At 36.6% G+C, this 27889-nt stretch overlaps 1 protein-coding gene and 1 long non-coding RNA gene across 3 annotated transcripts in view; both read left to right on the top strand.

Moving 5' to 3' along the window:
• The window catches only part of ptpn21 (protein tyrosine phosphatase non-receptor type 21), an 80343-nt gene that overhangs the window by 38145 nt on the left and 14309 nt on the right, over window positions 1-27889 (top strand). For both annotated transcript variants that reach the window (XM_087289857.1, XM_087289856.1), the window contains 5 exons: window positions 3228-3288; window positions 5014-5092; window positions 8166-9043; window positions 20985-21530; window positions 24332-24469. In XM_087289857.1, the coding sequence (XP_087145983.1) occupies window positions 3228-3288; window positions 5014-5092; window positions 8166-9043; window positions 20985-21530; window positions 24332-24469 (1702 nt within the window). The remainder of the gene's footprint in view (window positions 1-3227; window positions 3289-5013; window positions 5093-8165; window positions 9044-20984; window positions 21531-24331; window positions 24470-27889) is intronic.
• LOC147832983 (uncharacterized) lies at window positions 10028-20368 on the top strand. Its single transcript, XR_015512984.1, has 3 exons — window positions 10028-12737; window positions 14882-15049; window positions 19250-20368. It is a non-coding gene; the product is annotated as an uncharacterized LOC147832983 (long non-coding RNA).

Raw genomic sequence — 27889 nt, 5'->3', positions numbered from 1 at the left:
CTTTCACACCTGTGAATGGATTCAGTTGTTCCGAAACAGAGATTACAATTGTTACATTGTTGCTCTTTGTTCTTGGTGCGGTTCGCTTTCACACTGCAAAGTTTCTAATCGGACCAAAAGAGCTAAAACAAGTCACGTGCGAGTAAACTCTCCTCACATTGGTCAGAGTGTCAGGGTTTATTTTGCAGTGTCCCGCTCAGCTGTCAGGAGAGGTGGTGGTTTGGTGGTGATTGTCAGGGTGCGTCGCGCGCGACGTGTCTGAGGAGAGATGCGGTGGGAAGGGGTAAGAAGGGTGCGCGACGATGCCTATTTGAGGACCGAGAGGGAGACGCGAGATTACCAGGAGATCATCACTCGTTTGAGGGCATCCGGAGACTCGCGAAACTTCCCGCCCTACTCATAATTCTCTCTTCATATAGCCATAAGCCTATTACATTTCCATAAAACACTGTAATATAACCGCGCTCGGATCGGATCGCTTTCTCACTGCAATCAAACCGCTCCAGGGTTCGTTTCAATTGAGCCGAGACCACCTCATTCAAGCGATCCCGGATCGATTACTTTGGCGCGGAACAGAGCGCGATTGCCCTGTTCACATATGCCAAACGAACCGCGCTAACTGGGCAAACGAGACACGTTCCGAAACAAAAGTGTAGGTGTGAAAGCACCCTAAGATTCTGACCATATGATAACCTTGGATGAAAATTTCATGGCTTTACAGTATTAGAGCAATAAAAAACAGCAACCTTTTCTCCCCGTTCAACACGATATATTTTATTTTAAGAAACATTTGAAAAAAATTGGAGCAGCAAGGCAAGTTTATTTATATAGCACAATTCATGCACAGTGGCAATTTAAAGTGCTTTACATAACCAGGAATAAAAGAGAAGTATAAATAAAAAAGAAACAAATAATATAAAAACAGATGAAAACAGCGTAAAGAGTTTTCCCATACTCCAAAACACCGGTGTATCATATTTTCTCACTTTACTCCGGGACTTCCCCATTCTGGTGATCATCATCCACCCCCCGTGGATCTTTTCATTACCTGTTATTATATTGGACGTCTCAAACATGTTAGGATAAATAATTAAAGTAAATCATTGACTTCAGCTGCCTTCATTAGTTTCAAAAACACAGATTCCTTTATAGCTTAAAGTCATCTTTGGAGATCTCTCTTTTCTCTTTATATAAAGTAAAGTCACTGCACTGTTCAGCTCTACAGCATGCTGAATGCTGGTTTATAAGCTTTGACAGCAAAAAAAAAACAAAAACGTGCATATACCGCAGGAGCAGTTTAACAGAAACATTTAGCATGTTTTAAAACTTTTCCAAACCGTGGTAAACCTTGAAACCGGTTATCATTCCTTGCCTACTGTGTTACTACTCACTAGCTGTGTTTCCATCCTAAGATATGAATTAGATGTGTGCCCGAAACTGGAATATTGCATAAAACATTTGCGAATAAAATTTCCAATGAGTGAAAGATAGCAACATCATCACTTCCTGATAAGCAGCACTCTCAACTGCACTATTATTTGCTGTATTACTGCTTATTTCCGGGCAATATCGTTACTGCCCTGTGCATTCTTGCTGCTTTTTTGCATTCTTGCTGCTTGCTGCATTACTACTATAGCCGCTTTGCCACTGAACACGACAACTGTCAGACTGGAAGTCATTCATTTTCAGTGGAGAGTAGTCCAGGAGCTGCGTGGAGTTCCGATCATCCCCGTATGTGGAAAATTCACATCCGATTTGAGCTGCGTATCCGTTAAAAAAAATTTGAACTCCTGTGACATGACCGTATGCGAATGGCCGACCGTATGTGATGTATTCGTGTGTTGTCCAAGCAGGTCCGTGCACGCGAGACGAGATATACTAGTTTTTCGTTATTTTTTTAATTAGAAAAAAGTTTCTATTTAAAAAACAAACATTTCTATTCATAAATCAGTAATAAATAATATTTTATTGTTGTCTCTATATTCCCTCCAAAATCTCGTTCCTGGTGGTCGGGTACCCTGCAGGGTTTAGCTAAAATCTGCAGGACACCGGACCTCCAGGAACAAGTTTGGTGATCCCTGGTTTATAGTATTCATTCATTCAACCATGGTGAACGCACAGAAAATAATGGCTCTTGTTTTTGCACTTATTTATTTCGGACAACGCTTCTCTCCCATGGTGCACGACAAAGCTGAAAATTCTGTGCGACTGCCACAAGGGGGCGTATTCCGACAGTCGTGTCTGAAAGTCGTGTGGAGTGGAAAGGCAGCTTATGGGCTGCAGGATACTGCAAAGATATGCGATATGTGATAGTGTTGTTCAGTATTGCGATAACAATATTTCTTACGATGTATCAGTGCTATTTGATTAGCTATTTTATTAGCTCTGTTTTAAATTGATTTATTTAAGTTATATTTTTCAGATAAAATTCAAGCTGAAAACCGCCAAGGTGCAAACATTTAGGGCTCTATTTGAATGATCTAGGCACAAAGTCTAAAGCACATGATGCAAAAGCATTAAGGGCATGTCTGAATCCACTTTTACTATTTTAAGAATGGAAAAATAAGCTCTGTGACCCAGTGCATGGTCTAACAGGGTCGAGCTTATTCTCTTAATGAGTTCTGGCTGTGTTTTGAGCCTAACGTGCATTAGACCAATCAGAGTCTCATCTCCCATTTCCTTTGAGTCAGTTGCATCACGCCATGGTGCATTTGCTATTTACATGGCGGACTAAGAGGAAAACGAAACGCTTCACTAGCGAGAAAATCGTTAAACAGCATCTGCAGCGTGAGGATAAAGAACGAGCCTCCTCCAATCGGCCTCTTTACTTTCTCTTTACTTTAACTCCTTTTGTAAGTAAGGTGTTGTACGCAATCCACTGAAGACATCCATTAGCCGACATTTTTAATTTTGCTTGTTATGTGCAAAGATTTGTAGCAAAACTATTTCCAAATTCCAAACGAATAAATAAACAAAATAATAACAAAGTGTGGTCAAAAAAACTGAGTTATATCCAAACACACTTCCTGTTCTTATGCCCCATATGATGATGCAGACGTCTCCCAAACCCATCAGGTGGACAAGTCTAAACTTTGTTTACAAAACAAAATGCATATGCAATGCAAAGCAAACCTGCTGCGGTTGTACCAGTGCGTGCGAGAGATGAAGCTTTATTGCGTTCTGGTTCATTTCAAATTTGTCTTTTATTGTTTTGTGTTTTATTGCAGACAAACTCAGCCAGCTCCTGTAAACCCAGTGAGGCGACGGTCCTCCACAAGAATGTCTCTGGTCAGCATTATTCCAGTTATTCATGGACTGTACAACAGTTTTGCTTTGGAGCTTTGTTTTCTGTAGGACGCTTCTGGTGTTTGTCAGCTCTGCAGAATCTCATTTGTTTTTGATACAACCTCAAATCTGACAGTTTGCACGTTATTGGAAAAATATGACATTGCAATGTTTGGTTTTTCTTCAATTATACATTGCAATATGAATACAGTTTTGTTAGATGGATAAATAGCTCTATTTGGAAAGAAATCACTAATGTAGATTGATTGGGGTGATTTATTTATAAAATTTTTGTATATTTAATAATTATTATAATTACTTACTAGAGCAAAAAAAGAAGTAAACTAAACGGATATATTGTTGTTTTCCTTAGACTCTAACACTTCAGGTACAGAAATTAAATTATAATTGAATTTAAACTTTTCACACGTATGATCACACTGGTGTGATCGAGCCTTGGCTGGTCCCTGAAATGTACGATCACACCAGTGTGAAGAGAATGTTCAGAGCACACCTCATTGAATGCTAAAATTTAAATTTACACATTAAAATACAAATAACCACAAGCAAAACATACCATTTAATGTTTGTAAAATACATGCGGATGTCTATGCAGACGGCAGTAATAATTGTTTTCAATATAACTAGACGATGTGCTTTGTTCATGAAAGGCACATGCTTTCAATGTTTCTACAATATTTGCTTACCTTTATTTTCAAAGCAATTTATAAATAGATATGACGCTAATCCAGCAGCTCGGATCTGTTCTGCGGTTACTGCTAGAATCGACACCGCTGCGATCGGATGTATTAATATTATTTATTAAATGATGCATTAATTATATTTTATTAGCGTCTACCCCTCCCTCAACCCGAATCTCAACCCTCACTGAGATTTAAAAATATTATTTGTTGTGCCGTGTCAGGATTGAGGTATGGGTTGACGCTAATAAAAGTTTTTTTAAATTTATCAAGCGTTTTATAAGTTAAAATCAAAGTCAAGCTAAATCAAATTCAAGAAAGTCAAAATCTGAAAAGTTAAGTTTATTTGTTACCATGACTTTATTAGCTTAAATTAGCTAGTAGCTAATTAATTATATATAAACACAGTTGACCAGCAGTTATATAGTATATAGGGGATGTCTGTGTGTCTTTAAAAACACATGGCAATGATAATGTTTTACTCTGTTTTAGTTATACTATACAGTGGTGCTCAACCCTGTTTCTGGAGATCTACCTTTCTGCAAAATTCAGCTCCAACCCTGATCAAACACACCAATTAATTAGGACCTGAACAACACTTAGTAATTACAGGCAGGTGTGTTTGATATGCGTTGCAACCGAAATCTGCAGGAAGGTCGATCTCCAGGAACAGGGTTGGTCCCGCCTGCTTTACAATGACTCTACAAAACAACATTGCATGTCCAACGATGTGACTTTTACGGACAAACGCATTGCGACATCCATGCTGAAACAGTGTATTGTGGAGCCCTACTGTCTACATAGGCAGTTCACTATAAAGGCAGCATCACAACACTTTAAAAGTAAAATTGTTTTTTAAAATACAATAGAAAATAGCTTTTAATATAATTGTTTTGCCTAATTTTAAAGCCATTTATTTATTGAAGATAAATAAAGCAGCTCAGTCTTAACTTCTGTCTAGGTTTGAGACACAATAATTTATGTGTTCAGCTGAATAATACTGTCTTTGTTTTGTCATGTGATGCAGCCAAAACCGCAGCCCTACATGATGCCACCTCAGATGCACTTTAACGGCCACTATAACGAACCGTACACGTCTTCACAAGGTAAAGCATCTGCCGTAAACAATCATTAATTCATATTTTTGTGTTGTTTTTCTTTTTTTTCTCTAGATTTTTATTGCAAAGAGATAAAATTCGCAACATCAGTAAATATTTGTCACTTTTCCAGTTTAAATATCCTAATCATCGATACATGAAGTAACACAAATTTCTTCACGACAGCAACAGAACAACATATCCCTTAGCATTATCTGATTTTTTTAATCAAAACTATTTACAGAATAAAGAGAGTGCGGAGGCAGTATTTACAGTAAAAATAAATCTCTAATAGCAGAATATACAGAAGTCAACAAAAGTATTTTTGTGTTGTTTTTCAATATAGATATTGTAATATTATAACATTTTACCATTAAATCAAGATACATGAAAAGTTTTTCTGAAAAACTCTACTGAAGTTTTAACTTAAATCAAAGGGAACTAAAAATGCTGCAATGCATAATTTTATCAGTTGAATATAAAGTTTAATATTTAATCAGTAATTTTTCTTATGTATCTTGATTTAATATAGCTGAGACAACTGTAGTGGAAAACAATATCTTTATATTTTTGTTTGTTTAAATTGATACATAATGCATTATTATGATACATAATTCTGATTTACACAATTATAACATTTATTTTTATATTTAGGTCAAGGTAAATTTATATATGACAAATCAAGTACTGCATTTTAAAGATGTACTATAAATGTTAAAAAAATATGTATTAAGTAGCTTTTAAGATTTTTCTTAATTTGTAATCTTGAAATTGATTTATATTGATATTAAAATTGCTTGGTAACTTTTTAGTAAATTCTTTCGGAATTAGTTTCTTATATTTGTGGCCAAAAAGGTTTTGTGTCACATTATTACTCACATTATTTGCTTCAATTCTTGTATTTTGTTGTGGAAATAACAAAAAAGATTGTACTTTTTGTACAAATTAAGTATTAGAGGGAGTCATTTTATTAATTATTATTGTGTTTTTAGGTGTTAGAGGAGTGGGTTTCTGAAAACCATCGTTAGCCAATTAAGGTTGCAATCCAACTAAGCCAGCAAGTTGCATCATTACAAATGTAGTTCGTTGATTGGACATTTTCCAAATCTGTTGTTCCAACAAACATTCGCAAACAGCGTCGCAAACTTTTATGCTTGCAACTACACCTCTGGAGCTGCAGTTATAAACATAGTTCCTGGCTGCGTTCTAAACCCAGTTATTCCCCCTATGCCCTATTCCTTTTGAACATTTTAACATTTAAACTTGGAATGATTTTTTTTAATCATTAAAATCATCTCTCTTAGCTTTCATTTGCTTTCAAAGCATTTTTACTGTTCAGTTTTAGCGATCTTCATGTTTACAATTGCGCTCCCTTCTCAGTGCACTTTGAAAACATTGATGTCACTTTGAACACAGCCGTGGCTCATGACAAAAGCTATAGGTGACCTACTATTTAAAAGCGGATTTTATGTAACGTCTCCAAAGCTTGTGAAACAAAAAAACACAGCATACGTTAATGATTGTCATTTATAGTAGGTTATTTATTAAGTATCTGTACTGTATATGACATGAGCCTGTTGATTAGAATGTTTCTTCAGTGGTTTACATGTGTTAAGTTGTGAAAGTAGACTTTTCAAAAAGTAAAAAATAAAAAAAACAATATCCTACTTAATAATAATAATAATAATAATAATATGAATAATAATATTAACGTTTATGTATTTATGTTATAAGTTACAGCGAGTTATGTCGTTGTTTGGGAAACGCACCCCAGAATGGTTTCTACTACGATTCTAAAACCAGCCTGAACCGCTGAATATCAATTTGTTAATTAATTAAATTGATTGATAATTTAAAAAAAATGAAATTCCACTTTGAAAGGTGTTTGTTGTTCAATCTTGTTTTTTTTAACCCTCAGATTCCAGATTTTCAAATAGCATGTCAGCCAAATATCCTATATATATACAAATATAAAATGTCCTGTTATAACGACTCTCTGTGGTCGTTAAAAATCCCAGGATGTCCTTCGAAAAGAGTAGAGGTTTAACCCCGGCATCCTGACCCAATCTGCCCACTGGCCTCTGTCCATCATGGCCTCCCAACCATCCCCGTATTCCAATTGGCTTCATCACTCTGTCTCCTCTCCATCAATTAGCTGGTGTGTGGTGTGCGGTCTGGCGCAAAAATGGCTGCCGTCGCGTCATCCAGGTGGATGCTGCACACTGGTGGTGGATGAGGAGATTCCCTCCCATTGTGTAAAGCGCTTTGAGTGCCTAGAAAAGTGCTATATAAATGTCAGGAATTATTATTATTATAACAAACCACGCATTAATGGATGTTCTTCTTATTTACTCAACTTTCATATAAATCTCAATTTCCAAAAAATAATACATACAGTTGGAGTTATTTCCCAATATTATTTCCCAAATATTTCCCAAATGAAGTTTAACAGAGCAAGGAAATTTTCACAGTATTTCCTATAATATTTTTTTCTTCTGTAGAAAGTCTTACTTGTTTTAGTTTGGCAGGAATAAAATGACTTCTTGATTTTAACTCAATATTATTACCCACCTTAGGCAATGTTTGTTTTGGATAGTCTACAGAACAAACCACTGTTATACAATGACTTGCCTAATTACCCTAACTTTACCCTAATTACCCTAGTTAAGCCTTTAAATGTCACTAAGCTGTATAGAAGTGTCTTGAAGAATATCTAGTAAAATATTATTTACTGTCATCATGGCAAAGATAAAATAAATCAGTTATAAGAAATTGGTTATTAAAACTGTTATGATTAGAAATGTGTTGAAGATATCGAATCTTCATTAAACAGAAATTGGTGAAATAATATTCTGGAGGGCTAATAATTCTGACTTCTGCTGTTTAACTTGTTTTGTGGTCCACATTTATATACTGCAATGTTAAGAATCTTATATTCCTATAATAAAGTTTTTAAATTTGCACATATATATATATATATATATATATATATATATATATATATATATATATATATATATATATATATATATATATATATATATATATATATATATATATATATACATATAATCTTCTACAGATAATCTCTACATCAACAACCAGAATGGTTTCTACTACCATTCCCAAACCAGCCTGGACCGCTCTCCGCACGAGTACAACGGACGCATCCGAAACGGCAGCGTTTACAGCGCACAGAGCACCAGCTCCCTGAACAACCCACAGCACTACCTGCAGCCATCGCCGATGTCCTCCAACCCAAGCATCACAGGAAGTGACCTCATGCGTCCCGACTACGTGCCCTCCCACCGGCACAGCGCCCTGATTCCACCGTCCTACCGCGCCACGCCAGATTACGAAACCGTGATGCGACAGAAAAACATGATTCCAGCTGCAGAGCGCCAGAGCCACTCCATGAGGAACCTAAATATCGGAAACTCGTACGCTTACAGCCGACCAGATCCGCTAGTGTACAGCCAACCGGAAATCCGAGAGCACGGCGCAGGACAGTATCCTTTTCACCTTAATTACAGCTTCCACAGTCCATCTCCATACCCCTATCCCACTGAGAGACGGCCTGTAGTGGGCGCTGTAAGCGTTCCCGAACTCACCAACGTCCAGCTGCAGCAGGCGCAGGAATATCCGCCGCCGAACATCATCAGGAATCAGGTGTACTGGCCTCCGCCGCCGTATCCGTACCCTCATCCTCGACCCGCCAACAGCACCCCGGATCTGTCCCGGCACCTGTACGTCAGCAGCAGTAACCCGGATCTGATAACGCGCCGCGTGCATCACTCGGTGCAGACCTTTCAGGAGGACAGCCTGCCAGTGGCGCACTCACTACAGGAGGTTAGCGAACCGCTAGTCACAGCACGCCGTCCACACATGCACAAACGCAACTCAATCGAGATCGCAGGACTGGCCTACGGACTGGAGAACATGAGGCTCAAGGAGAGGAAGGTGAGGAGTGATGTTATACACATTTTAAATAGAATTGAATCAAGAAATAATTCTGCTTCCAGTCTGAGTAGTGGTGTGTCGGATCACGATGCGCATTTAATCACTGAAACAGCTGGAATTCAGTTCAAACACCCGCACAACATAAATTATGCATGATGGGGATTTGCATAAGCAAGTGTGTGGAAAGAAATCGAACGTTATTTAAAATATTCATGTTTATTTTTATACAACACACTCTTAAAAGAAACGGTTCTATATAGAACCAAAAATTGTTCTATCAAGTGCTTCATATATGGAACCCCAAAAAGGTTCTAAATAGAACCATTTTAAGGGTTCATTAAATAGAACCCCAAATGGTTCTTCGAATTCAAGTTAGATGGTTCTATTTAGAACCATTTAAGGGTTCTTTATTTAGGTAGCAGTGCAGCGCTCGTGCCCGCACCGAGTCTGTGTATGCGCGGCAGGCCAGAGTCACGGTGGCAGGCTAGATTGACCATCAGGCCACCGGGAAAGGTCCCAGTGCTCCCTATGGCCAGTCCGTCCCTGGATATTATTAAAACCTTTTAAAGCCAAACATATTTTAATAATCCATAGATGAAAGATCAGGTGTTATTTATAAAGGACACAAAAATGTAGGCTAAATGTATTGTGAAATATTAAACCTTTAAGTGTGTGTGTGTATATATATATATATATATATATATATATATATATATATATATATATATATATATATATATATATATATATATATATTGTGTGAAGGATAAATCTGTGGTGGACTTCTCCTTTCGAAAAATTAACCGTCACTCTCGAGGCTCTTCACCACCTGTCCACGATGATGATTATTAGTTTAAAATAAATTATTAAATCATAAAAACATGGTACTGCACAGTCTAAATAAATAAACTGGTTATTTTATTTATTTTACAAAATAGTTAAAAATGTTAAATATTAAGTATATAAAAAATATAAGTTATATGCTAATGTGCAAACCTAAATGAAAAAATCACATCATATTGTACACTGAAAAAGTTTTTGACCACAGAATTCAATTTATTAGGTTTTGACTCAAAAAGCTTTACATATCTGTGTTATAGCTTATAATTATTTTATAATCTTTAATAGATAATTATGTCATGAATCAAAAACTATAGAACCATTTTAATCAAAAAGGTTCTTTGCACTCAAAGGGTTCTAAATGGAATAATTTTTTGGGTAAAAGGTTTTACTGGCCAAGTATAGAACCCCAAGGTTCTATATAGAACCTCTAGGAACTTTTTTTTTAAAGTGCAGTTCTGTCTGGTTCTTAAATCTGATTGGCTGATAGCCCTGCAATATTCTGCAAGTAACTACACTCTTAAGGCTGATTTATACTTCTGCATAAAGGGCACACGCATGCTACGGCGCTGATGCATAGCCCTACGCCGCGGCCATCGGCGTCGCTGACGTGGACCTCTCAAATGTAACTACACGTCGCAACGACGCGTAGCGTAAGCTCTGTGATTGGTCTGCTTGGTATCGCTGATGATTCTGGGCGGGACCGAGAGCCGCGCGGGCCCGATGGAGCGATTGTGTACAAGTGTGGAGTCCCGCGAAGGAGCTCCTAATGGAAAGTTTTGTTTTGTGTTTACCTCATAGTTAAAGTTGTTGCACGTCCGCCGGTTTCTGCCTCAAAATGAGCGAGTTTGAGCCACTTGTACATCCCGGAAGTGTTCAGAAAGAACAAAACACAGGCGAAGAAACTCGACACAGAGGAGCATTAACACCTCACTGCCAACTAGCATTTCGGAAGTGTTAATGCAGACCAAAAGAGAGCGTGCAGAAGTATAAATGCACAGCTACATGCGTTGCATGCGCCATTGGTTACGCTGGTCACTTGACGCAGAAGTATAAACCAGGCTTTAAGTCCAGCCTCTTAACACTTCACCCTTGTGTAGTTCTCTGCCCACATACAGCAACAAGCAGAGGACACTCTTATGAAAAGCATCCCAAACGAAGGGCCGGAGAGATATTACTTGCTATAGAAGTGATAACACAACAGCATATAAGAGCCCATATGCTGTATTTTTGCTCCTTAAGACACTTACGTTGGCTTTTTTTACATTAAAATGTTAATGTGATGTATTTTGAAACTACATAACATCAGTGCATTGTACAATAGACTTTTTTTTTTTTACACACACATTCAAATGCTGTATTTTGGAGCACAACCAAATCAGTGCATCGCTGAAGTAGGCTTCTGCTACATTCAGACACATTCATACGTCATGTTTTGAACTGTATAACAATTAGATATGCAGCAATTATAGATTTTGGTTGTACGATTGTGTAGTCTGAAGAATAATCATGGTTTCACTGTTATCACGTCTAACGTAAATTCAAGCTTTATATTAGGTAAGTAGCTGTTTAGATTAACGGTTGTTGCCATCTGCGTTCATGCATACTCATAATCATTTTAATATTAATTCGTCTAACATATCTTGTTTACATTGCACTGAAAGGCATGCACAACTCTCACCGTGAGATGTTTTCTACTGCATGCGCCCAGAAAGACGCAAGCGCATTGTTTGGCTTTTGCACGCATATTGTCACATATTCAAACATTAGAAATAACAAAGTTTTAAGCGGAAAAGACGTGATATGGGAACGACCGCTGCTATAGTTAATCCAGTGTGCGTGCGTATTAGCCTCCGTGTACATACTTGGAACTTAAACTAGCGTACAGTTGGCGACTTGGCATCATTTATGTGTAATCGCAGGAGTTTCATTTCATTCCGTGCAACAGAAATGTGGCTTAGAAGCCTTTACGGTTAATTAACTGTGACGAATTAAAGCGCAGTTAATAGTAAAATCGGCTAATCGTTGCATCCCTATTGACGATATCAGTGCGTTTTCTACAAACGCTTATGGTGACTCACGCTCTGCACAGCCTCTGCAGCTCATGCTGCATTGAACAGACGCACGTCACTTCATAACTATAGCGGCCGTTTTTCGACTGAACTAAATGTTTTTTTGATGTCTTGGTCACACTGTTTGGAGGGTCGGAACAAATTATCTTGGGGGGCTGCCAATTGAATAGCCCTGCTCTACAGTTTGACAAACATTTCTGCTGTTGTACAACATAATGTATTTTTGAGGCTTTTAGCTGTTAGTGTAGTTTATTTATAAGGGTAGTGCCCGTTTTAAAATATTTATAATTGCTGAGAGACAGTGCGTCAATAGTCGGTAGCCTGTCTTTGAGCAAAGATCGTTGATGATATTTATCCACAAGGTGGCGAGAGAGACTGCATAATAAGACCTAAGAGAAAACCAGCGTTATTTCAAAGTACAGCTGATCAAATCATTTTTAAACAGGTAAATAATTCTAACTTGATCTCTCTCTTTTGTATGTTGTAGTGCTGTATTTATAACATAGTAATATTAATCTCCTGATTGCAACAGTAAAAAACGGAGAAATCTCTGTAGACTCATGGCATTTCATGCCGTTTAGCCTTATGATTTTAAAATGTGAGTAAAATCACCTGTATTTTCTTCAGTTTAGACATTTTGCTAGGGAACCATTCAAAAACTAGCTCTAAAGTGATGTTACTGAAGTAGCAATGATTCTGTAGTAGTTCCTCTTAAAAAAGGGTTTTAGACTTTGTGTTTGATTTTCTTTGTTATACACACAATTATGCTGACGAACCATTGTGTAAACGCTAGGGTTGTAACGATACACGATATGAAATCGAAATCGCAACTCAGATATACGATCCTGTGTCGCGGTGTGATAAGGGAGAATCGCGACACACCACGTGACTACCTTTCCAATAACGTCACGCGTGCCTGCAAAAGTTGAGCTAATTATCACTTTTTTTTTCGTTCGACATACGAGCACTGCTCCGTTTAAGCCCTTGCAATATTTAGCCGGGAGAGCTCGCACGGAGCTCTTAGTAAGGGACCGTCTGAATGTGTCAGGAATATCAAAAACAAAACCAACTTAACCCCGCTTGACAACCGACAATGCCAGAAACTTTGCCAATGCTGTCAAAGCAGCCGGAGTTTCAGCGCATATACGTTGATTTGCTCACACTGTTAATGTGGCTGCGCAGAGAGGGATGGGCGTTCACCAGATGTCAGGTAACAGCGCAAACTTTTCTGTAACCGTGCTGTGCCCTTTCTGTTTGAACCTTTCGGAGTGCTGACTGACAGGTGCGCGATGCGTGAGGTCAGAAAACACGACGAGGCTTTCAGTTAAGATGAACACAGTTTCTATAGCTATACTTTATTTAGAGATAAAGGTATATGGCTCTGCCTATAATCACTCTATCTTGCTGGAGTTTATAGCCGTTTCGCTTTACTTCAGGACGCATTAACACCACTCTGAAGGTCTAATCGTTGTTTTAAGTTATCCAGAGCTGTATGAATGTACAAATCATGAATCTCACAATAGTATTAAATATTACAATTACAACAACACAGACAGCAACACTTTTGCACAATCGATACCCAGCTGATTCAGTCATTTCCTGAGAGGACCGCGCCTCCTTTTTTTTCTCCTTGTCAACATAAAGGCAGTGAGGTGCGCCTTGTTTTCGGCATGGCATACTTATTTTGCGGGACGATAACGTATAACCCGTGCCTACAGACACATTTGCCAAAGAAGCAAAATGGAAGAAGAATATTGCTGTTTGATACAGACGTGTTGATGCTGCAGCGCTTATGTTGACCTGGATCTGCGTAATAAACGCAACAAATAGGCTTTACTTTTTATTTTACAGCTTATAAAGCATGTATGCAGATTAATGCAATATCATATTTTAACAACAAAACTGTTTACAAAAAGTCTACATATGCGCGCGTGTTGTTGTTGTCTTTTCATCCCGCAGCGGGCGCACTTGAACCGCGAGGGAGAGAGAGGAAACCATAGACTATATCAGGACATATTCTTTAAAATAATGATTTCTATTAAAAATGTAAAAAGTTTTGTGATTATAATAACAGCGGGGCATTAAATAAATGCATATTTTCCGTGGAGTGAGCAATTTGAGGAAGTCTGCGATTTTTATTTGACGGAAGAAAAAAACATATGATTGGGAAAAAAAGCCTATGCCGGTTATTAAAAAGAATCAGTCAGTATTTTCATATTGTATTATAAATTAATTATTTAAGTGAAAATAATTTAGGGCAGTCCTATTTATTTTATTCATTTTATTTAGATTATTCTGCTCTTCTGTGCTAAACACTGAAGGTGCGTGAAAATGCTCTGTTGTTCTGTTCCGCTATTAATATGCTAACATATAAAAATAAATCAGTATTTTAAAATGGAATATTTAATGTGTCAGACACAAAATAGACACGTAAATTTGTTTAATATAAAATTAATAGTAATCTGACCAGTTAACCGTTAATAACCGATTAATGAGCAGCGTTTGTCGGTTAGCAAAATTAACGAAATGAGCATACCTAGTAGCTATTTAATTTACTTTTTCTATGTAAGAGAACTTGATTGAAAAAGAATTTTCAACATGCTTGAACCATCTTCACAATGGAGTTTAGTTCTGTTTGGTTTTTTAACAGTATTTTGTTACAAAGAAAACAAGTGATATAGCTTTGGCTATTTATTTATTTTATATATGGCTATTTATATTGTTAATAATTTGCAAAGGTAATATTGTTCTTTGTTTAGTTTATAAAAATTTTTCAAATCTTATTTGAAAAAAATTCCTTAAATTTTTAAACATCTTTTTTTTTTTCCCACACACACACACACAAAAAAAAAAACGTGATACGAACCAAATCGTGGGTCAAAAATCGTGATACGAACCGAATCGTGGGTTTGGTGTATCGTTACAGCCCTAATAAACGCAATATCACACTCGTAGCAGTGCGATATGGCTCTATATTGTCGCTGGTGTGGACACTAAGTCACTTGGCCTGTGGTCTTGAGCCAACACACACCTCCCACCAGTGCCGATATACAGCCACATCGCACTGTTACTCGTGTGATAATGCTGATATATAGCACACAGAGGTGTGGACTCGAGTCATGTGACTTGGACTCGAGTCAGACTCGAGTCATGAATTTGATGACTTCAGACTCGACTTGACAAAATATAAAAAGACTTGCAACTCGACTTGGACTTGAACATAAATGACTCGGACTTTCACTTGGACTTGCGCCTATTGACTTGTAAAGACTTGCTACTTTCTATAAAAAGCCCAAAGATAAAAAGTATGTTGACACAGAACGCTCTATCTCTGCGTGTGTGTGCGTGTGTGACAGAGAGCATGCACGCATACTTTCGACCACTAGTGCTTTGTGGCGCACTTCCGTGTTTTTGCACCAGCGGGAAATTTGAAGATGCCATTTTCATTCTGACTCGGAGAGTGAAATAAACACATCCGCGATCTGCTCCTTTTGTTTTATTCAGCGGATTTACAACATCTGTCAAAGGTAAGAGACTTTACTACTCGCAATGTGTTACTGTTGTGCAAAAGCATTGTTTTACTGTTGTGCATAAGTCAATGAACTTCAGTTTTTTTTTAAAACCAAATTTACCCTCTCCTGATTTATTTCACATAATTATGAATGAACATGGCTGTAATTTATGTTTTTGCACTTGGTCGTTTGTGTCAATGCGCATATTATGTTTTATCTTTGTGTTTTGCCCATCCTCTGACAGTATTTTCTAACTATTTAATTAGTAGTAACATTAATTACATGCCATAATAACTAGATATATAATTTATTTTTAAAGCTCTTAAAACTGTAAAAAAAAAAAAAAAAGAAGAAGTTTTTTGTTATTTTCTGGTGACATTTTGCAATAAGGTTTCTTTAGTTAATCTATGTACTAACATTAACTAATAATGAACTATACTTCTTAACCTTTATTAATTATAGTTTAACATTTACTATTGCATTATTACAATTTAAAGTTATGCTTGTTAACATTAATGTTAATGCACTGTGAGTTAACAAGAATTAACCAATAATTTTATTTCCATTAATTAAAGCATAAAATAATGAATACTGTAATGAACTGCACTGCATTGTTTGTTCCCATTAGTACATGCATAAACTTAATTAATTAATACAACCTTATTGTAAAGTGTTACATTTTTCATATTTTGGATTAATACTATTAATTTTATTTAGTATTTAAAACCTTAAAGGTATTTTTATTATTGTTGATGTTATGCCTCTTAGCAATATTTTAGTCCTCTATATGGTTTTTAATTAAATTTTTTATTGCGAGATTGTAATGTAATGCATATATATTGTTCAATTTCTGTTTGTTTGTTTTTCTGTATTTCCCCCTCTATATTTAAGGATTATCTACTATTTTTAAAGTACTTAAAACCAACCATCTAATAAAAAATACAATTAACAATCACATTTTGTTTCATGAGTGTCTTTGTTCCTGTTTTGTAGGACTCTTATTTTAACAGATCTCATTTGGAAACACTTGACTGATCATTCAATTAAAGTTTTACCTTTATTATTCCATCACTCAATGAGATCATTTAATTGTGAGTTGAATTACTCCATTTGTAATTGTTTTTAAATAAACTAAAAACGAAGACTTGTTTTATTCAGTTTGTTGAATGTGAACTTCTCTACTTTACATATTAAAAGATATTTAAAACCACTATGAATGTATTTAAACTAATATTTAAATTATATAACTGTTTCACTGTGGGTATTTCTATTTTAATTTATTTAGCACATTTATTGGCTATTCAAACATGAAAACAAGTTTTAGATACTCTGTGGCTCTAATAAATGGTTAAACATAACAATATCCCTGCAGAAAAATCCAGCTTAAACCAGCCTAGGCTGGTAAGCTGGTTTTAGCTGGTCGACCAGGCTGGTTTTAGAGGGGTTTTGGTCATTTCCAGGCTGGTTTCCAGCCATTTCCAGCCTGGTCTTAGCTGGTCAGGCTGGAAACTGACCAGCAAAATCCAGCTAAAACCAGCTTGACCCGCCTGGTTTAAGCTGGACATAGCTGGTTTTAGCTGGTCATCTCCCAGCCTGACCAGCTTAAGACCAGGCTGGAAATGGCTGGAAACCAGCCTGGAAATGGCCAAAACCCCTCTAAAACCAGCCAACCAGCCTAGGCTGGTTTAAGCTGTTTTTTCAGTAGGGATTTTTGACAAAATGTTCTAAAATGATTGTTTACAAGTGCCTAAGTGGGATTCGAACCCCATTCTTTATGAAAAGAAAGAAAAATCTGATTGGCTCTGACATTACTTTCACCAGTGGGCAGGTACTTCAATCTGATTGGCTGGTCTCTCACGCGCGTATTCAGTCTCTCTGCGTTTGCTTGAGTTTTGTCCACACTGGCGCTTCATAATTTTCCTGCTTTTGCTCTCTAGAGATCCTCCTGATAAATTGATTATTCCAGAATGTTGATATGGTTTATATATTGCTAAACTATTTAGTAACAATACACGAAAAACGATGAGGTTAAGGTAAATTCTATAATAAATACTAGTGTTTTTGAGAGTTAGGTATACTGCCTATGTTTTAGGCTAGTATTATTTACAAGTTGTTAATGAATGCTTCAGCATACTGTAGTATTAAGAATAGTGAACTAATAAAATGAAATACAGAGTGTAGTTTTACTACAGTAAAGTGTGGTGAATTGTAGTGTAATACACCCAATACTGTAAAAAAAACTACAGCATTGGGTCATTTGTTTATATTACACTTGTGTTACCATAGCAACTATAATATTACCCCAACAGATTAATTAAAGTACTTTACTATAGTACTGTTCAAAACCCTGTCCATGCCAATAGATGTGTTCAGGGGCCCTGTGGAACAGCTTTTCCTCAAAATGAAGAGGATGACATGGAAAATGTCCTCCACAATCTCATCAATAATGTGGAAGACAGCAGAGACTAATTCACTTTATTTTAGTTGCCATGATAAAATGGGATTGATCATGGCATTTATTTGAAGAGTGAATAGTACAGTAGGCTATAATACCTAATCAAGTTTTTCCTTATTTTTATCACAGTTACATTTCTGCTTGCGTTAGTTATATTTTTGTTTAAATGTTTTTTATTTGATTAGTATGGTGAACCTTTTGGATGTTTAATAAATGTTTGTAAAACAAAATGCATTCTTTACATCCAACCTCTATTGTCTGTCTTTAAGTGTTTGAAACTGGAAATATCTCATCATAAAACATACAGCCAAAATGTTATGGTTTATTAGATAAAAATTTTCATTTCATGTCAGTCTATTTTAGTATTTTGGTTATTGTTAATAAATAGTGCCTCAATATAAATCATATCAAAAAGCACAAAAGGAAGAGGAAACACAAGACACAAATTCTATATATAATCTCTGAGAGCGCGCAGGAAAATGTGTGCGTGAGCAGTGCATATTTGAGAGCGAGAAAATTTGCGCGTAAGCAGCGTAAATTTGAGAGCTCGCAAGCAGTTTTGTCCACAGAGGAAATCGGTGCACGAGCATCACACAAGGTAGAGAGCAAAGTTCTTCATTGTTATGTGAAGAAAACAACGTTATTGTTTGTATGAAGTAGCCTACTTCATTTAGAATATGTGCTACCATTTTACATTGCTGCTAGACAGATTTGCATCTCCATCTCTTTAGCACACACGAGATTCAATTGACAAAATACCAATTTCACTCAATTTTACTTTGCAGCATACAGGAGTTGTTGGTCTACTGCTGCCTCATTGAGGTTGTTTATGTAGTTTTAGTTAATCACAAGTTGATCACTGAAGACATAACATAACACAACTAAACTTAATGAACTAGACAGCAGTAGACCTGCAATTTCTGTGTGATGTGAGGCAAAACAGACTCTATTGTAGTGGAACTCGTTCTTGTGCAATAGGCTGTGGAGACGAGACGCAGCACTGTTTAGCACTTTTTCAGAAAATTACATTTGTATCTTTATATATCTAAGCAATGTTCTTTCATTAAAAAAAAAGGTTTGTTTAATAAATACAGATCTTACAGCCATGCATAATCTGTTAAATTTTATTTTTCTGTTAAAAAGACTCGAAAAGACTCGAAAATCAAACTATAGGACTTTGGACTTGACTTGAGACTTGTTGCCTTTGACTCGGGACTTGACTCGGGACTTGCCTGTCTTGACTCGGGACTTGACTCGGGACTTGAGGGCAATGAATTGAGACTTGCTTGTGACTTGCCAAACAATGACTTGGTCCCACCTCTGATAGCACATTTAAAATGTAGATTATGTCAAAGCAGCTTAACACAGAAGTTCTAGTAAACTTAAACTGTGTCAGTCCAGAGTTGAAGTTCAGTTTAGTTCAGTTCAGCGTGGTTTAATTTTCACTGCTGAGAGTCCAAACACTGAGGAGCAATGAAGTGCTTATTATTTGTTGTTCCTAAAACTTGGATAGGTGACAAGACTTTTGTCAGGTAGTGTACACCTTTTAAATAAATAAATATTTTAGCAAACTATTGTATAATGTAAATAACAATCTAAAGCATTATATAAGTAAATGAAAATATACATTTTTGTACACTACTGCTATTATTGTTAGTTTAATAGTAATGAATAATTTTAAGAATGTAGGTGTTTTCGATAGCAATATATTAAATGATGAATTCTAGTATGTAGGGCTGGACGATTCTGGCTAAAATGTGAATCACGTTTTTTTTTTTTTTTTTTGCTTAAAATCGAGATCACGATTCTTTCTCACGATTCTATAGATGTAAAATAAAGGTTCATATGAGTAGGCTATTATTATTGTTAATTCTCAAACATCATCACTTTGGAACTATAAGGTTCTATCTGGGTTCTGAAGGATTTTGAGATATTGAGCTTCAAAGTTTTTGCAATTCATATAGCAAACAGCATGTGTGCAACTTTTTTTTAAAGTCTTAATGTAAACAATAAGTTGTCATTTAATAAGAATTTGTCAATAACTAAATTTTGACAAAAATGTCAGAACCTTCAAATTCTAAAGTGATGATATGGTAAAACAACACTTATAATATTAGGCCTGTGTGTAGCTCTACTGTTGCTTAAAATGCTAAATTTTGTACAGTCATTATGGTGGACTTGAAAAGACTTTCAATATGTCCTGTTTGTTAATTCACAGTAAAATTATGACATCAGAATACAACTATTCATAATTCTAAAGTTTAATTATTATGTTTAAGACGTCCTTGTCATCTGTTATTGTCAGCATTATTAGACCTTTGTTTTCACTGGTAAAATCAGACATTTTTGCATTATATTCAACATTATATAAGCCAGAGTAGCTACACTGACACTGTAAACATTTAGTTTCATGCACAACTCTGTTTGCTATAAAAGAAAAAAAAAACATATCAAATGCTTGTCATAATCATAACTGTACAATGCGTTATGATCATTTAGATGATGTGCGCAAGGGTTTCAATTTCACTTCCCAGTGCGGCTCATGGCTGCCGTCACTGTGATAAACACACAGACATGCAAATTATTCTCAAACGATCGCTCTGTGCAACAAACTGAACGTTACTTGCAACTTTACAACTTGTTACTCACAGCATATGTGGGTTCTGTTGACTAAAGTAGCCGTCATTGACGTGCTACTTGCACGCGAGTGTATTCTCGGTAGCTCGTGGTCAGCTCACGTGTGATTTTGTGGCTGCAAATAAATCATTACATGAGACAGAAATGACATTTCTGGGTGACTTATACCTTTATAAATACAGTATGTGACACTTTTAACCTCATTTAAAGGTGTTCATGTTCCTGTGGGGCCGTCTTTAAGCTTCTCTGCTGACCTTGAAAATATAATTGGCTGAATCGTAGAAAAGCTGAATTAAGATCGTGTGTTGGGTCGAATTGAGATCGTGATCTTTTTTGATTAATCGTGCAGCCCTACTAGTATGTATATCGAATAATATTTGCCTGCACGTTATTTCATTCATTTATTGTCATTTACTTTGACCCAGGTATCCGCATCAGCAGCTGATACTCCGCCCCCTGTTGCCGCGGCAGTGCCCCATGCAGCATCCGGCTCCGACATCAACGTGGTCCTAGAGGTGTCGAAACCAGAAGACGTAGGCATCAAAGAGGATGTTTTCTACGGCCACAAGAAGTCTCTGTCGGATGCCACCATGCTGGTGCACAGCAGCGGAGAGGAGGAGGAGTTTGAGGACGACAGCGGCAGACACACACCACAGTCTCAGGACGCAGTGAGCGGCCCAGAGCATCCCATGACCTCGCTGGGACGCTCGCTCGGAGATCCTCCTGCTTATCCCTTCAGCCACAGTATGGAGACGGTGCTAACAAGTCCTCCGGCCTACCAGGCGCATTCCATCATGCAGAAAGCAGAGGACGTGGGGCCACTGCCGCCTCTGAGGGAGCCCGGACTCATGATGCCCTCAGTGTCAGAGGGAGATCTGAGCGGACGCTTAAGGAAAAATAGAGACATCTCGAAAAGACCTGTGTCTGACGTGCCTCCGGGGAGGAGAAACATTGATGGGCTGCCACCCGCGGTAAGTCCATATACAGAGCAGAGATAAATGAGAGTCACTGGTCCGTTTATTTACTTCATATATGTGCTTATTAGGATTGATTCATCTGTTTACTGAAGCTGTGGCGATTCGTTAAATCAAGAAATGATTTCGCATCAATTCTTAGCTCTGGAATGGATTCTAAACTAAGATTTTAACGGCATATGGCGCTCTAGGAGCCGCTCTAGGCTAGTTTTAAACAGAAGATTTGGGCTTTCTGCTAGTTTCTATCAGTAGACAGTGTTTTGGGCTTGTTTTATAGGTAATGACAATGTAGGCTAGTTTTAAAGGCAAGACAGGTATCTAGGCTAGAGTTAAACAGCAGATGTCTATCTAGGCTTATTTTTAACTGCAGATGGCGCTCTTGGCTAGTTTTTTTTAACGGCAGGCAGCACGCTAGACTAGTTTTTAACAGCAGACTACACTTTAGGCTAGTTTATAATAGCAGATGGTGCTCTAGGCTTGTTTTTTTAACAGAAGATGATGCTCTAGGGTAGTTTTTACGAGCAGATGAGGCTCTAGGGTAGTTTTTACCAGCAGATGAGGCTCTAGGGTAGTTTTTTAAACAGCAGACGGCACTCTTGACACTTTTTTTAACAGTAGATGGTGCTCTAGGCAATTTCTTTTAACAGAAGATGGCGCTCTAGGCTAGTTTTTATCAGCAAATAGCACTCTAGGCTAGATTTTTAGCAGCGGATGACGCTCTAGGCTAGTTTTAAAAGCAGATGGCACTTTAGGCTAGTTTTTAACAACAGACGGCGCTCTAGGCTAGTTTTTAACAGCAGACGGCGCTCTAGGCTAGTTTTTAACAGCAGACGGCGCTCTAGGCGAGATTTTAACAACAGATGGCCCTCTAGGCCAGTTTTTAACAGTAGACGGCGCTCTAGGCTAGATTATAAATTCAGACAGCGCTTTAGGCTCGTGTATAATAACAGACAGCGCTGTAAGCTAGTTTAAACGGTAGACATCGATCTAGGCTAGTTTATAATAGCAGATGGCACACTAGGCTTATGTTTTATAGGTAATGACAATGAAGGCTAGTTTTTAAATGCAGTTGTTGCTCCAGGACAGTTTTTAACAGCAGATGGTGCTCTAGGACAGTTTTTAACAGCAGATGGTACTCTAGGCTACTTTTAAACAGTAGACTGTACTCTTGGCTAGTTTTTAATCAAGAGATGGTGCTCTGGGCTAGTTGTTGTTCTAGGTTAGTTTTTAAACAGCAAACCTTGTGGCAACGCCACTAGTTGTAGTATAGCAACAAAAAACATGAAAATAAAAACGTTTTTAGGGGTTAGAGTGCAAATCAAATTGGAACCACTTGTTTAGTAAACAAAGCAAGTTTACCATATAATATATCTCCTGAAAGTAGTAAAATAGTGTGAATAAATCATATAAACATTTGCATATTAGTTAATAAAATTAGTGAAATTAATATATAATCTGAAAAAAATATAGTTACCAATGTTTACATAAGCAATTAAATGCACTCAATAATGAACTAAAAATCTGAACATTTCTGGTCATGGGTATGATGATTGCACTAGTTTGGTTTGTCAACTCATAGCCAGGGCCAGATGGAATCTGCTGACATTTTTTTGCTATTTCTGCTGAGAATTTTGGTAAAAATCTGCGGATTTCTGTGGAATTATTTTGGTAGTATCCAGCGGAGTATCATAACTAAAACCTTAATATATTAAGTTAAAAGTAATACATTAGTGAATAAAAACTGAATAAATTCAGATTTACACATTTACTCAAGTAAATAAACAGAATTAATAATGGGCTAAAAACCTGCAGAAATCTGCTGAATTCTGCGGAAAATCAGTGGAATTCTGCGCGCGCAGATTCCGTGTGGGCCTACTCATAACTTTTATTTAATGTGTACAATGCAAATGCAATTACTGTAGGTCCACCTATTTGGTAAACAAAGCAAGTCTCATATAATAGATCTACTAAAAGATCTACAATATTACTTTACAATATGTATTGTGCTTAAATCATATGAACATTGTAATATTACTATTATTATATCACAATAATATTAGTGAAATTCCTTTTAAAACAATATTATGAATTTAAAGTTACACATAATTACACAAGTAATTACATAGACTCAATGATCTGTTGAAAACTATGTATATGTACTTTTTTCATGTTGTTTTATTTAGTTTTTTTATGGCAACAGGATCTCCAGCAGAAAAAGACTTGCCACATCAAAAGCTGCTGATTACAATTCAGCAAACATTAAAAAAAACTAAAACCAATAGCTTATAAACCAACATCCAGCATGCCTATAGAGCTTTTTTTTAAGCTAATGAAGACAGCTGAATTAATCATTATTTAGCCTGACATGTTTACTGCTCCAAAATATTTCAAATGTTTCTAAAAATAAAATATATTGTGTTCAAAGAGGAAAAAGTTTACCCAGACATTTAAAAAAAAGCATATTTTATAGCAGTAATCACAATACCGTGATACTGTGATATTAATCTAAGGCTGTCATACCGTCTGAATCTTATACCAGCCCATACCTACAAGCGTCATGTAGTTGCACCTGATCTGCTGCATGTTTTATTTTCATTTCGTCAGCATGTGGATCAGGTGTTTTACACTAAAGGTGAGGCTGAACACTTGACTTCATGCGTGTGACTTGAAGAATGCAGAAGAACAGGCTGCTGAAGCTGAAAAACAGCATTTTTCTCCCAGAGCGTTTGCCTTTCACATCCTGATTCTCTTCTGTTTCTCTCTGTTTCTCCCGTGTGTTTGTGTGTGTGGATATGAAGGGAATGAAAAAAGGACGCTCGGAGGTGAAGAAGGTCGGTCCGCTGAAGCTGGCAGCTCTGAACGGTTTGACCCTGTCCAGGATTCCTCTGCCGGATGATGGAAAGGACGACCCGGAAAGCGCCTCTAATGATGAACGGGTATGCTTTCACTTTAGCCACTGCTGGATTCTGACTATTAACACTTTACGATAATGTTGTATTAATGTTAGTTAATGTATTTACTATCATAAACCATGAACAATACCTTTATTACAGTATTTGTTTATTTTAGTTCATGAAAACACAGTTGTTCACTCTTAGTTCATGTTAACTTATCGGACATTAACTAATGTTAACAAGTATGAGACTGGATGTTATTAAAGCTTCGGCAAACATTGAACTGTGATGAATACATGCTGTACTAGTATTGTTCATAGTTAGTAAACCTTATAGTAAAGTGTGATGTTGTGAGATAATAACTTTATTTTCTTTATTTTTGATGGTCACACTTTACAATCCGCTTGTTAACTGGTTTGTGACGTATGTATACTGTTTGCGGGTCCAAGCCGCCATTCATTTGAGTGGAGAAATCATTCGTTTATGATCACGTTTTATTCCTATCACACATTAAAGTTAATTTTATATAAAGTCATAGCGTACACAACAATCTTTGGGCTTGCTGCATAACAAATACCAAAATTTTAACAATTTATAAAAAATTAATCACTTTCTGGCCATCGGATATTAGGCATGGACATGTATACTGCCATCGTGATTTTCGAAAGCCTTAAATCGCTTTGTAAGCGTTTATTAGTACCATTTCATGAGTCTCCCCATTCAGTTGGATAGAGCGCTTGGACCCGGAAGCCGCTTCGCGTGACATCACACTTTACAAGCGAATAAGGTTTCGTTAGTTCATGTATTTACTAGGGATGCAACACTACAGTTAGTCCACGGTTCAAAACATTTTTTTAACACTGTTTTTGGTTTGGTTTGGTTCTCATGGCTTGACGCGTGTGTTTTTTTTATTCTATAGGCAATAGGAACAGTAAGAGGTTAGGGAGAAAAAAAATAAAACGATTTATTGCAATACTCATTTTGTTTTACTTAAAAGCCAAGAAAAGTACAGTAGTTCCTAGTGTATTGTATAAAAAATGAACACTGAAATCTCACAGGTGTTGGTAGCCCATGTACAAACTGGGGAAAACATAAAATCTTGAAAATAAACACACATGTGAAGTTAATAAAGATAAATTGGCCATTTTAAATAAACATATTTGTACTTCAGTAAACATAAATAAACCATCTTCATTATCTCAGTGCTGAAAAAATGTGAGACTGTAAGGCAAGGCAAGTTTATTTATATAGCACATTTTTATACACAGTGGCAATTCAAAGCGCTTTACATAAACAAGAATAAAAGAAACAAGTAAAATAAAAACAAATAATAAAAATGCGTAAAAACAAAACATAAAAAAAGGTTAAATGTGATATAAAAGATTGAAGAAGAAGAGAAAAACATGATAGTGCAATTTGTCGGACGCAGCACAGAGCTCATTCAGTAAAGGCACAGCTAAATAGATGAGTTGTCAGTCTTGATTTGAATGTGCCTAATGTTGGAGCACATCTGATCATTTCTGGAAGTTGATTCCAGCAGCGAGGGGCATAGTGGCTGAAGGCAGATTCACCCTGCTTTGACTGAACTCTTGGAACTTCTAGTTTATATGATCCTAAAGATCTGAGTGATTGTAGTCTGTAATGCGTATTGAGTGCTTTTATAAGAGGACAAAAGCCCACATCTCCCATCACCGAAAACAGCTGCAAATCTTTAGTAATAAACACCCACACTGCCTTTGTTATTTTATGTGTCTCTTTGAACGAGGGATTGTTGCTATTTGTGGAGGACTTTATCACCTTCTCTGCTATCCTGCCTTCAGATAGTGATATTGTTGGGTGATGGCGCTGCAGATGTGCAGTCATGGTTACACGTGTAAAACAATGCTTGCACACAGTTATTTTTTGTTCACCATTTTTTCTTTTATTGGCATTATGCTTACCGGCAAAACCGAAATGTCCTCACATCGCAGATTTGAAAGATGCCGGCACTTTCTCGTACTGTTGCCTCACTTCGCCGGCACTTCCTTGTACTGTCGCCTCAGCCTCACTTCACCGCTGCTCGCAATGTTAAAGTATGGAATGATGGTCAAGCGCCCCCTAACTTTAGAGCATAGTGATTGGATATTTACTCGCTGGGAGGGGTTTCCTCATCTCAGCTCATGGACTTACAGGCACACACAGTCAATTCAGGGAGATATAAAACGCACACAAGTTATTTAAACGCAAAACCGAGAAAACCGAAATTCACAAGCGCGTATTGAACTGTGGAGGTCATACCGATAGGTTCAATATTACATTAAGAACCTTGGCATTCCTAGTATTTACTTACATAAACTAATTATGAACAATAATGTACAGCATTTATTAATCATAGCTCAACATTTCATAATGCATTATTGAGATCCTTGTTCATGCTTAACATTAGTTAATGCACTCTGTGCATATTTATGCTGTAATGTTCATTGTTCATGTTAGTATATACAGTTGAAGTCAGAATTATTAGCCCCCCTGAATTATTAGCTCCCCTGTTTATTTTTTTCCCCAATTTCTGTTCTGTTCTGGGAAGATTGTTTCAGCATATTTCTCCACATAATAGTTTTAAAAACTTATTTCTAATAACTGATTATTTGATCTTTTCCACGATGACAGTAAGTAATATTTGACGATATTTTTCAAGACACTTCTATACAGCTTAAAGTGACATTAAAAGGCTTAACTAGGTAAATAAGGTGAACTAGGCAGGTTAGGGTAATTAGGCAAGTTATTGTATAATGATGATTTGTTCTGTAGATTAAAGCTAAAAATAGCTTAAAGGGGCTAATAATTTTGTCCCTAAAATGTTTAAAAAAAAAATAATAACTGCTTTTATTCTAGCCGAAATAAAATAAATAAGACTTTCTCCAGAATAAAAAACATTATCAGACATACTGTGAAAATTTCATCGTTCTGTTAAACATCAATTGGGAAATATTTAAAAAAGAAAATAAAAATCAAAAGGGGGCTAATAATTCTGACTTCAACTGTATATTAACTAATACAAGCTTGTTTTAATGCGTCTGGATACATTTTGATCCGGTTTCAATAATGTTTTTACATTTTGATTATGCATTTATAATGTTAATGATTACTACTATTCAGAATATGATTCGTTATTATTACATGTGGATCAAGTCGAGCTTTATTGTCATTCTTATACATGTAAACATTGCATGTTATTAGAGCTGCTTGATTATGGTAAAAATCATAATTTTCTCAAGCACAATTGTGCTCCAGTGGTTAGCACATTGCGTTACGCCGCCGCCGACCCGAGTTCAAACCTTACCAGAGTAATTTTTATTTTTTAATATTTTCATTTTTAGTATTGAGACATATAATGCTGTTTGGGTTACTTATGTAGCTGTACATATTTTAAAATTGTATTTTTTGTGTGACCACCGTTACAAAGGACTGGATATCTATAAA

Source organism: Danio rerio, chromosome 17 (assembly GCF_052040795.2).
Source record: "Danio rerio strain M-AB ecotype USA chromosome 17, GRCz13ab, whole genome shotgun sequence".
Taxonomy (NCBI): Eukaryota; Metazoa; Chordata; class Actinopteri; order Cypriniformes; family Danionidae; genus Danio; species Danio rerio.
The sequence above is the reverse complement of the archived record's forward strand: the minus strand, read 5'-3'. Positions and strand labels throughout refer to the sequence as shown.